This window comes from Oncorhynchus clarkii, chromosome 8, assembly GCF_045791955.1.
Source record: "Oncorhynchus clarkii lewisi isolate Uvic-CL-2024 chromosome 8, UVic_Ocla_1.0, whole genome shotgun sequence".
NCBI lineage: Eukaryota > Metazoa > Chordata > Actinopteri > Salmoniformes > Salmonidae > Oncorhynchus > Oncorhynchus clarkii.
This window is the reverse complement of record NC_092154.1, coordinates 27,826,736-27,839,309: the sequence shown is the minus strand read 5'-3', so window position 1 is coordinate 27,839,309 and position 12,574 is coordinate 27,826,736. Positions and strand designations below refer to the sequence as shown.

Genomic DNA, 12,574 nt, shown 5'->3' with positions numbered 1-12,574 from the left:
TTTGGAATGGCAAGCCAGACAAAATTAAAGGCCTATTTATATAATGAATATTCGGAGGGCAGAAATTATTAAATATTAAAGCATTGGACCTCTCACTAAAGGCTTCAGTCATACAAAAACTATTCTTAAATCCAAACTGGTTCTCTAGCAGATTAGTAAGAAATAGTTCACCCAGAGTTGAATAACGGCCTTTTTCCCTTCATTCACATTACAACCTCTCACTTTCGGTTATTTGAAAATGAAATCTCTAAAATAATGCTATTTTTAAAACAAGCAATATAAAGCTGGTTGAAATTTCAGCTTAATCCACCAGAAAAGACACACCAAATATTAGAACAAATATTATAGTTAAACTCAAATGTACTAATTGATTTAAAAAAATATATATATATATATATATATATTTGGGGGGGAATCTTTGTAAATTATATAATAAATAGGACTGGTGTAGTTGTCACACATGCAGTTAACAAACAATATATGTAAATGTCTGCTCTATCCAAAATTACAAACAACTGATTGCAGCATTACCCCAAAAATGGAGGAGACAAGCTGGAAAGGGGAGAAGGTACAAAACTTGTCTGTCAGTCCTGCATTAAAGACCAAAATTGTCTAAAGAAAATTCTGATAAATAAAAGCGTGTATCAGTTTCATTTATGGACAAAAAAATGGACAGCTGCGCCATACAGGTTTCAAAATAGCTTGGAGGAGATTTTCTATGTACCGATTCTATGGCACGTGGTCTATGAACTGATACACAAAATGACACCAGATTAAAAACATCGTTTTTCAAAGTAAATTATTATACAACAATTTTGCAACCAATAGAATGTTATATGTATGGGGGATACACAAATCGCAGCTCTGCAGATTTTGCTGCGAAGAGTCATTCATAATCATTAGATTACTTGTTTTGGTACTGCCCACATCGAGCTTGTTTTTGGTTGCAGGTTCAGGAATGGCCAGAAAAATGGCAACATTTAATTGGAGCCAACTCTGCAAATAGCACTGCTGGGTGTTTGAAAAGTCAGAGTCAATAGTCCTTTCTCTTTGCTTATTTGAGCTGTTCTTACCATAATATGGTCTTTTACCAAATAGGGCTATCTTCTGTACACCACCCCTACCATGTCACAACACAACTGACTGGCTCAATCGCATTAAGAAGGAAAGAAATTCCACAAATGAACAAGGCACACCTGTTAATTGAAATGCATTCCAGGTGACTACCTTATTAAGTTGGTTGAGAGAATACCAAGAGTGTGCAAAGCTGTCATCAAGGCAAAGGGTGGCTACTTCGAAGAATATAAAATATATTTTGATTCGTTTAACACTTTTGGTTCGTACATGATTAAATGTGTTATTTCATAGTTTTGATGTCTTCACTATTATTCTACAATGTAGAAAATAGCACAAAAAAACAAACAAAAAAAAACCCTTGAATGAGTAAGTGTGTCCAAACTTTTGACTGGTACTATATATATTTACAAAAAATATATATGGGGGATTGGAAATTATGCAGACAATTGCATTGCTAGAAACCACAATATATCTGCAATATTAAAGCTGATTAAAGCAGTAAAGTGACTATGCGCAACATTACATTCTCCGGCGATACTTCTCTGTGTAGCCCGCACATGCGCACACAGAAAAGTACAGCTCGAGTCACACAACATGGAATATAAAGTTGCGGATAAATTTCGGAATGACACAATTGCATGCGTATAACATCTAAAGACCTGCATCACTATACGGCGTCACTTTTAAAAGGACGTATTTGGGTGTTTTTGGAGCCTTTGTTCATGTTTTATCATGCCCCTACAACTGCTGAACAAACATGAGGAAGTATAATCGCTGGTGGGACATGTTTCTCAAAACCAAATTAATTTATTTTATTTTATAGTGTCTCAGCACTTTTTTAACATTAACGTACATCCAAAAAACACAGCTTTGGTAAAAAAAAAAAAAAAAAAAAAAAGTGAACCTTTCTTCATGTATGTAGTAATATAACCTGCCCAGTAGATGGCATGGTTTACGCATATTCAAAGCACAGGTAATCTAGATTCTTAACATTTTCATATGTAGATCAGAATGGTCCTTTCCTACCTATTTCAGAAACACTGGCCAAAAAAATCTGTTGGATTTATATGATCCTGGAATGAAAAATAAGGGATTACAGAATCCGTATCATTCTGATCAAGATTAAATGTTTTGAAAAACCGGGTCCAGAAGATACAATATTGAGCTTGCTTCATTGGAAAAGCTGTGAGAAAAAAATACATTTTGACAATGAATATGATTTTATATATATGTATATATGTTAAGCATTCTAAAGTTAACATTTGCTAAATTTCCCTTGGACATTTTAAGTCCAGGATAAACCATATTAAAAAGTATGTTGCCTATAAAGACACTCAAGTGCCTTCACACTTAAAATTGGGGTTCTGTGAGTACTTTTATATTTAGTTTCTGTTTTGGTAAGTAATAAGTACTACCATAAGTTTACGCAACAACAATAGGTGTCTCGCTCTTTTGAAATGTGTAACATAACTCATTTCTTTTTAGATGCTCCACCTTCTACCCTGCTCTGCAGGTACTTATCCAGCTCTGCCTGTCTCTTCACAGCTTCTTGCGAGATCTTGGGAGCACCTGGGAAACACACCAGCACCACACTCATGTTGTCCCGGCTTCCCTGTTCAGAGAGGAGAGTTGAGCAGAGGAAATGCAAGTTATGCATTTTGCTATAAAACATGATTTTGTAAAAACTCTGAAATTCTGCTTATTTGAGTGGATTTACATGGACATACTGTATGTAGCGTGAACAAAATCACAAGACGTCTCTTTAATGCTTTCAATTGACCCTTCTCCAAGCCCCGCCCCAGAATTTTGGACAACCAATCGTAGCGCTCTAAAGGAAAGCAACGACTGACACCTCAGACAAGCTCACATTTGAATGGCATGAAAGCCAGAGAGGGCTATGGCAACAAACAAAAAAATCCTCAAAAAATGTACATTTGAATTGCTAAATAATTTAACAGTGCACCAGGAGTACTTGCTACTGTGATTCTTGAAAAGCAGAGCCTGCAGAGAGTATTGTTTTCAAATTTGAAATTATACATTTGTTACATTATTTGCTAGCTCAGCTGGTCTCATTGACAACATGTTGATACGCTAGTTAGCTAGCCACGTAATATAACTTTTCTCAAAATGTTAGCTAGCTAAGTTAGCAATGTTATGAATACAACTCCCATCTGCTATCGACATCACAACACGATTTGAGAGCAATAGTTAGCTCCAAAAGTGGTTATAGCTTTGACTGAATGCTTACAGTGAATTACGAAGCTATTCAGTGGCAAGTTACCGTGAAGCAACTTTAATGACAGTCCACCACAACTTACAAAATACTTTCCTGATTAGCAAGGGGTAGTTTGCGTTTAATTTCTTTGTGTATTAGAAACACAGTTTCATCAGTGTTTGAATGGGGAATTGGGCTTCCTGGGAAAATGTTGTCCGAGGTTGCAAGTGGGGCGGGCCTTAGCGAAGGGTCAATTAGTAACTCTAGAATGTAATACATTCAAGGCATATATTACATATAAAGCACATTACATTTTCTAACAGTTCATTCAAAACTTCAGGCAATCACCAAGCCAATGTTTTTAAATTGGATTTGTGTGGAGAGGAGTGCACATTTAAATGAAAAAGGACATAGAATTGGGATTGAAAGCAGGGTTAACACGCCTACTCTTGCGACAAATGCCATTGGATCTTTAGTGAAGAGTGGAGGGCTCGCCAACACTACTTCCAACAGCAGTGGGTACCTTCCTAGGATTGACCAGGCCCAACACTGCTTAGCAAGACAGCAGTGGGATGCAGGGTAGTATGGATGCTGGACATCTAATTTGATATCTGATTTTTAAAAGTATTGAAATTGAAGCTGGCAAACACTTGAATGTATCTTGATAGCTGTGTGAGGTACCACTAACTATCTGTGCTTGACTGTCTGGCTGATTTACAATCATTATTTAACTGAGCCATTTACACTGAACAAAAATATAAACGCAACATGTAAAGTGTTGGTCCCATGTTTCATGAGCTGAAATAAAAGATCCCAGAAATGTTCCATATGCACAAAAAGCTTATTTCTCTCAAATGTAGTGCACACATTTGTCTACATCCCTGTTAGTGAGCATTTCTTTGCCAAGATAATCCATCCACCTGACAGGTGTGGCATATCAAGAAACTGATTAAACCGTATGATCATTACACAAGTGCATCTTGTGCTGGGGACAATAAAAGGCCACTAAAATGTGCAGTTTTATCACACAACACAATGCCACGGATGTCTCAAGTAGAGGGAGTGTGCAATTGGCATAGTGAATGCAGGAATGTCCACCAGAGCTGTTTCCAGAGAATTTAAAGTTAATTTCCCTACCATAAGCCGCCTCCAACATTGTTTTAGAGAATTTAGCAGTACGTCCAACCGGCCTCACAACCGCAGACCAGGTGTGTGGGTGAGCGGTTTGATGATGTCAACGTTGTGAACAGCATGCCCCATGGTGGAGGTGGGGTTATGGTATGGGCAGGCATAAGCTATGGACAACGAACACAATTGCATTTTATCAATGGCAATTTGAACGCACAGAGATACTGTGACAAGATCCTGAGGCCCATTGTGAGGACAATCTTTTAGATGCATATCTGTATTCCCAGTCATGTGAAACACATAGATTAGGGCCTAATGAATTTATTTCAATTGACTGATTTCCTTATATGAACCGTAACTCAGTAAATTCTTTGAAATTGTTCCATGTTGCACTTATATTTTTGCTCAGTATGCTAAAAAAACAATACAGTCTGCAGCAAATCACAAAGTCGTTTTGTAGTCTAGTCACTAAACCTCGAGTCGAGTCCCTATGGTTAAGTCCGAGTCGAGTCCAAGTCTTAGTCACCAATGGTTGAGTCACGAGTCCAGTCAAGAGTCCCTATGGCTGAAGTCCAGTCCCAGTGCTCGAGTCCTGGTCCAAGTGCTCAAGTCTGAGTGACTTGGTCTGAGTTTTGAAGTTCGACGTGGTTCCGGTCTCTTCTATTTTTCTGTTACATATTTGACATTGCGCCACAATCTTTGCACCATCGGTTGAAAAACTTTTGAAAGCTAAACTAATGATTTGGCGTGCTTTAGACATATTTGGCATTTTGGTTACTGCTGTTTTTTTGCTCACTCGTACTGCCGTGTTGCTGTCTCGATGCTCGTCTATTGCTAGATTCGTGCCTCTATTGATTTGGCTCGGATTTGGTATAAGAAATCTACCAGAACTTACTAGTATCCAGCTGGTTGGAAGATTTTCATTAAAGCATTGAAGTAACGCAAATATTTTTCTCCTGCTGGCCAATGGTCATAATTGCCTGCAATATGCAATAGCTTATGAAACAAATACGTCCTTCATACACAAGCTCACACACATTACATTTTTTATATAATGTTGAAGTTATGTCAAATCAATAATGATGTTTTGAAGGGATGAATGGTCTCTAAACAGAATTGGCTATTGCTCCTGATAGATTTACCAGATTACCATTTGCATTAATTGTAACATGCTATCAGCTACTTTTTTGTAATCGGCAACTGATATGTGTGTTTTTTAATGCAGAGGGAAAACTAACAGGAGTCCTGTCAGAAACTGTCTATGGTATGCAGGTGGGAAATTGGGAGGGTAGAGTGAGACAACAAATTCAAAGACAGCCTACTTTTCTATACTCAAGGGGGAGAGAGACAGACTGTTGTTTTACTATTAAACTCAATACTATTGTTTTCAATTTCGTAAAACAGTTTGTATTTCTTAACCAGGCAAAGATATATAGTAGGCTGGTGCCTGGTGGTTGCGGGAAGCAAAAGAGTAGCTTGCGCGATGTGTAGCTTTTGATCGAAGGCGGAGCGAAGCCTGCCTGTCTGCTAACACACATTGCTTGCTTGCCCCACAGCTCACCAGCTGATGTGGGCTGTGTGTGGCGCATCCTTCCCACTGCTAGAGAACAGAACCCTCACTCCACCCAGTAGTGCTAATATTCTGCTTATCATAGTAGCCTATCCAGTTCAAGTGCAAATACAAGTGACAAGAAGTCATAAAAATCCAGGAAAACTCTTGGACTCGAGTTGGCCCATAGTATTCCATCTCTGGGAAATATGCTGTAGTAGCCAATTCAACAGCAAAGCACACTTAAGTAAACTATTCAAATCTCCTCTCCATTGTAAAATCTTATCTAGCTGACCTTACCTTGTATAAACATGTGTCAACAATCTCATTGCACACTCTCTCCAAGTCCTCTGTCACCTCTAGACGTAAACGCACAAAGTCACATAGCTCCTCATTGGCCATCACGTCCCAGATGCCATCACACGCCAAAACAACAAACTCGTCCTCCGCCTCAGATCTTTCAATCTCATACACCTCTGGCTCAGGCGACACAAGCTGCTCTGTGGGGCCCTTGCCATGTACACATTTATAGTCAAAGTCACCAAGGGCCCGAGACACAGCTAGCGAGCCATTAACACGTTGAATCATGACAGAGCCACCGGCATTCTGGATGCGCTCCTTTTCCAATGGATTGCTGGGCTTGTGATCCAGCGTAAAGAAATGGACCCGGCCTCCCCTGCTGAGGAGTGCCCGTGAGTCGCCACAATTAATGAAGTACATGTGGCGAGGTGAGATCATGACTCCCACTGCAGTAGAGCCGCTGCGGTCCGCACCATGCTTACGCTCCGAGATAGCTCGCATCTGCTCATCAATCTGCAGGAAGCCAGTGCGAATGCCACTCTTCACACTCTCCACTGATGGCTCGGGTCCATGCCTGACCAGAATTGCCCTGCCCCCCTCTTCTCCACCTCCTGGTCCTGCACCCCCACCCCTGAAATCTGGGTTGCTGGTGATGTGCTCTAGCAAGTGCTCGCAGCAGTAGCGGGCCACCTGAGAGCCAGCATGGCCATCATACACGGCAAAAAAGGACCAGGGGTTGAGGCCATGGGGCAGGCCAATGACAGCCGTGTGTGTATCCTCCATCTCTACCCGCCAGCCCTGCATGCTGCTAAGGCCATATCGTAGGCCGTTTCCTTCTCCGTGGGCATTGAACTTCTCCATCTTTGGCTTGTCCAAAAATGCCCCCATTTCTTTTTTTGGGTAGCTTTATCCTATAAAATGACAACAAGAAAAATGTGCTAATCAATTAAGTTGCCTTTGCAGAACAATCAAAAAAATGTAAGTGATCATGTTTGTAACTATTTCTTTCCTATGACTGTCTAGGCCAGAGGACAGATTTACGTTTGTGGTAGCACAAACATTATTTCTTCTTTGCCTAGAAGGCAATTACTGCTGAGCAAAAATTTGTCAGTAAACATCTGTCTAACGATTAACATGCAGTAAACTAAGCATGTAATAGTTTTGATGTGTGCACAATGTTAATGCACAGCACAATCACATTCTTCTCTTTCTACTGACAACGGTCTGTAAATCAAACATTCAATTGAACACTGTCAATCCACGTTCACGTAGTCTGATTAAACAGGCTGTAATACAAAATTAATTGGTACAGTGTATACAGCCTGAAACGAATGCCTGCAAAATCATATGTTTCTTACAAGCCAGAATGTTGAATAAAATTACATTTAAACTTACTCTTCTGGTTGTCTTTGCGGTTTGCCCTTCAACTGCCCAAAATTTTGGACAAAATATTCACAGGAAAGTATTGTATAGTTTTATATTGGATATTTGTTTTCCTCTCGCCAATAGATATTGAACCAAGCATGCCATGACAATGGTATATTCTGATTCAGGGGAGGCTGGAGAACAATCCACACATTTTTTGTTTTGAATTTAAAAACATTTTGAAGATTGAAATAGGTTGCTTGTTCTCCATCCTCTCCTGATTCAGAATATACCATTTTCATTGTCTTGTCATGCTTGGTTCAAAAGCTATTAATTATAGAACCAAATATCAAACATTAAACTTTCTCTCATCAATAGCTAGTGAACCAAGCATGTCATGGCAATGAAAATTGTATATTCTGAATCTCTTCATATTTATACATTTTTTAAATAAAAAAAAGTCTGGATTGTTCGCCATCCTCCCGATTCAGAATATACCTTTTTCATTATCATGGCATGCATGGTTCAATAGTTATAGATGGGTTAGCTGACAACATCACAAAAATGATGTGTGTGCTTCCAAGGGGCAGAAGTCAGCATGTTGTGATTCTGGATGGCCAGATTGCTAGCAAGAATGACAAGAAACTGCCATGTGGGGAATCGTATATAAAAAAAAAAACATTATTTAACTAGGCAAGTCAGTTAAGAACAAATTCTTATGACGGCCTACACCGGCCAAACCTGGACGACGCTGGGCCAATTGTGCGCCGCCCTATGGGACTCCCAATCATGGCCGGTTGTGATATAGCCTGGATTCGAATCAGGGTGTCTGGAGTGACGCCTCTAGCACTGAGATGCAGTGCCTTAGACTGCTGCGCCACTCGGCTTGATTAATCTTGTTATTGATAGCATGTCTTGTTTTGAGGTGTCTTGACTGATTTCAGGTCAATGCAAATATGGCTAAAATTCGCTAGCTAGCTAACCAAAACCTGTAACGATGTACACTACATTACCAAAAGTATGTGGACACCTGCTAGCCGAACATCTCCTTTCAAAATCATGGGCATTAATATTGAGTTGGTCCCCCCTTTGCTGCCATAATAGCATCCACTCTTCTGGGAAGGCTTTCCACTAGATGTTGGAACATTGCTGCGGGGACTTGCTTCCATTCAGCAACAAGAGCATCAGTAAGATCGGGCACTGATGTTGGGCAATTAGGCCTGGCTCGAAGGCGGCGTTCCAATTCATCCCAAAGGCGTTCAATGGGGATAAGGTCAGGGAACTGCGCAGGCCAGTCTAGTTCTTCCACACCGATCTCGACAAACCATTTCTGCATGGACCTTACTTTGTGCACAGGGACATTGTCATGCTGAAACAGGAAAGGGCCTTCCCCAAACTGTGCCACAAAGTTGGAAGTACAGAGTAGTCAAGAATGTCATTGTATGCTGTAGCGTTAAGATTTCCCTTCACTGGAACTAAGGGGCCTAGAGGGAACCATGAAAAACAGACCATTATTCCTCCTCAACCAAATTTTAGTTGGCACTATGCATTGAGGCAGATAGAGTTCTCCTGGCATCCACCAAACCCAGATTAATCCATCGAACTGCCAGATGGTGAGGTATGATTCACTGCTCCAGAGTCCAATGGCGGCGACCTTTACACCACTACAGCCGAAGCTTGGCATTGTGATCTTAGGCTTGTGTGCGTCTGCTTGGCCATGGAAACCAATTTCATGAAGCTCCCGACTAACAGTTATTGTGCAGACGTTGCTTCCAAAGGCATTTTGGTGAATGTTGCAACCAAGGACAGACAAGTTTTACGAGTTACGCGTTTCAACACTCGACCGGTCCTGTTCTGTGAGTTTGTGTGGCGCTCCTAGACGTTTCCACTTCACAATAACAGCACTTAACGTTGACCAGGGCAGCTCTAGCAGGGCAGAAATTTGACAAACTGACTTGTTGGAAAGGTGGCATCCTATTATAGTGCCAAGTTGAAAGTCACTGAGCTCCAGTAAGGCCATTCTACTGCCAATGTTTGTCTTTGGAGATTGCATGGCTGTGGGCTTGATTTTATACAGGGTTTGGCAGAAAAAGCTAAATCCTCTAATTTGAAGGGGTGTCCACATAGCTTTGTTAATATAGTTTATTTGAGAGACGAGTGCTCATTGTGCAAATGTATTTATGTTTTCAATAAACATTGAAGACTAAATAAAGCTCACATGTTGTCAACAATCTAAGCCAACCCCATCTGTTTTGCCCTATAGTTGCAAATGGCTCAGTTTTGTTGCTAAACAACCAACAGGTCTATTGACAAGAGAAAAAATACTAACTTTACCTGGGTGCTGAACCAACCATATACAGTGGGGGTCAAGAACTACAGGAAACATATGATCTCTGTAATTGCAAACAAAGGTTTCTGTACCAAATATTAAGTTCTGCTTTTCTGATGTATCAAATACTTATGTCATGCAATAAAATGCTAATTAATTACTTAAAAATAATACAATGTGATTTTCTGGATTTTTGTTTTAGATTCCATCTCTCACAGTTGAAGTGTACCTATGATAAAAATTACAGACCTCTAGATACTTTGTAAGTAGGAAAACCTGCAAAATCGGCAGTGTATCAAATACTTGTTCTGCCCATTGTACCTACTGGCTCTCTAAAAAGTCAGGTAAACAATACTTTCCAGTAGATATTTTGTCTCAATTTTCAAGCAGCTGAAGGACAAACTGCACAGACCATTGGTAGAGAAAGTTTAAACGTAATTGTATTCAAAATTCTGTCTCGTAAGGGACATTAACACGATTTTGCAGGCATATGTTTCAGGCTGTGTATATAACAGCCTGTTTAATCAGACTACGTTCACAGCATCTTGAATGCACCGCTAGATAGGTGGAGGTTGATGGGAGATGGGTGGGATAAATGGATGAAGGGAAGTTGGAGGGATTTCTGGATAAAAACGGGTTATAAATGTTTTTGGATGTCAGGTTTGAGGGGTTAATGGACGGATAGAGATTGGAGGGGTATGCTTGATGGATGACAAAGCTTCAGCATACAGTTTAATAAGTAGCTAGCTATGATATTAAAACGGAATAACAGAATATAGGCCTAGCATACACCTAGTGGAGTGTTCTTGATGAAACAAACATACTGATGATGTAATGCACAGCTTCAAATCAAGTTAAGAGTAACGTAGTTAGCGAACGTTAGCTAGCTAATGTTGCTTTCATCATGACTTGTAATGTATTGATAATTAAATATATCAACAGTAAAGCTTATTACTGTACCTAGCTTTGAGACTATTTCGAATGCATTTTGCCCCACTGCTTAGTAGCTCGTTAGCCACATTTGACTCTTGCATGGAAATATTACATCACAAGCTCTGTTTTGTCACAACGCCCCTAGCTAGCCGGTTAGCTAGCTATCTAACGTAAGTTAGTAACCTTACGTTGTAAGGTAGAGCTAGCAAGCTACCTTGGTTGGCATGCAACAACAAAGATGCTGCGTAACGCTAACTAAAATGAACTAGCTACTTACCAAATCCTCTAGTACCTATAGCTATAACGTTAGTGAACTCTGGAAGGTAAACAAACTGCTAACTTATTGTTTAAAAAGCTAGCTAAAGTAAAATCTGGAAAAACAGATAGTAGTGGAATACTGTGAATGAAACGCGACGTCAGTGCCTTGACCACCGTCAAGTGAGTAGCTTTAGCGACGAGGGGCAATAGGCGGTCTTCAGAATAAAAGTCCCACATTGAACCCAATGACGTATAACCCATTGTTTTACGTCAGATAACCTGCACTGAGAAGGCTTATGACTCATTTTGTTGCATCTTTATTGGCATTGTATTCATGTAAGAAAACTGTGTCAAGACATCAGTAGATTTATAATTGAACACATTTAGGAATATCTTACACTATTGTGGAGAGGTGTACTGCTTGGATTCTTTACCTATGATATAAATAAGATGAAACATTTTTATGTAATTAATTGTATTATTCTTTTGGCAAAATTTCATTTACACAAATGTACATTTACAAAAAAAAAAAAAAACACTTTCTTACCTTACAAAAATTAATTTAACTGTATTTTAAGACAATTAAATACTCTACTAACAAAAAAGCTGTTAGAATTATAAGGTTCTTGTGTAATGTGATATTGTACCCCCTAGCCCAATTGTCCATTGTATATTACTCATATATACTTGTGTTCCCACATGTACTTCTTGCATTGATTTGTTGTTAAAGGCATGGAAAATAAATAAAAACATTTTAAGACCAATAATGAAAAATACAATGTGGAATGGTATGTTCAGAATATTGGCCTGTAAATGAAAAAAAAAGTGCTTTGTAAAGTAGCATTCAAAGTACTCAGTAGAGTCTGTACAACAGATACAGTGGCATGATTTGAATGGGTGATCATGTTGCCAAGGAAACGGGTTGCCTCCATTCGAATGGAGGCATTCTGGAAAATCTGAAGAAAGATTTAGAATAGCTGCCAGTGGGCAGCTGGAAGCTGTAGTTGGAGAAGGCAACTGTGGTCCAGTGTGCCAGCTCACAATCATGTGGAGGAGGCTACAGCGTATCTCAAGGGAATTATTATGTGGAATATGATTCATTTCACGTCAGGGCAAATCAAGTCTGACATTTTTAAGTGGAAATTACAAACTTTAGAAGCTTTATAAATCCTTGAATACACTACAAGTTAGCCTAGCGTTGGTGCTCCTACAAACAGCCTACTTACAGTATAGGCTAGTGGATCTATGAAATCAGGCTGGTTTAGACTCAAAATAATTAGCTAGCTTGTTAGTAATGCAGTAGTATAAAGCTGTCATTTACATTCAACAATGTAGTTATGAACACAAGTGGTCTGATTTGTTTTTGACAAGTAACAGAGTGAATGTTTAGTCCATTCACACTTTTCTGCTGATGGAATAA

General features: G+C 39.5%; 1 protein-coding gene across 1 annotated transcript; it reads right to left on the bottom strand.

Annotated features, from left to right (window-relative positions):
- Positions 1–1,427: 1,427 nt before the first annotated feature.
- Positions 1,428–11,352, bottom strand: LOC139415620 (protein phosphatase, Mg2+/Mn2+ dependent, 1Ab). Its single transcript, XM_071163735.1, has 3 exons — positions 11,174–11,352; positions 6,270–7,180; positions 1,428–2,689 (listed from the first exon to the last, which is right to left on the bottom strand). Exons 2-3 carry the CDS (start codon positions 7,155–7,157, stop codon positions 2,549–2,551), a joined length of 1,029 nt encoding a protein of 342 aa, XP_071019836.1. The 5' UTR covers positions 7,158–7,180; positions 11,174–11,352; the 3' UTR covers positions 1,428–2,548.
- Between the last annotated feature and the right edge of the window lie 1,222 nt (positions 11,353–12,574).

Coding starts and splice junctions, on each gene's coding strand:
- LOC139415620 (XM_071163735.1), bottom strand. CDS start 7,157: ATGGGGGCATTTTTGGACAAGCCAAAGATGGAGAAGTTCAATGCCCAC. Junction 2,690..6,269: donor TTGACACATGTTTATACAAG/GTAAGGTCAGCT, acceptor CTCTCTGAACAG/GGAAGCCGGGACAACATGAG.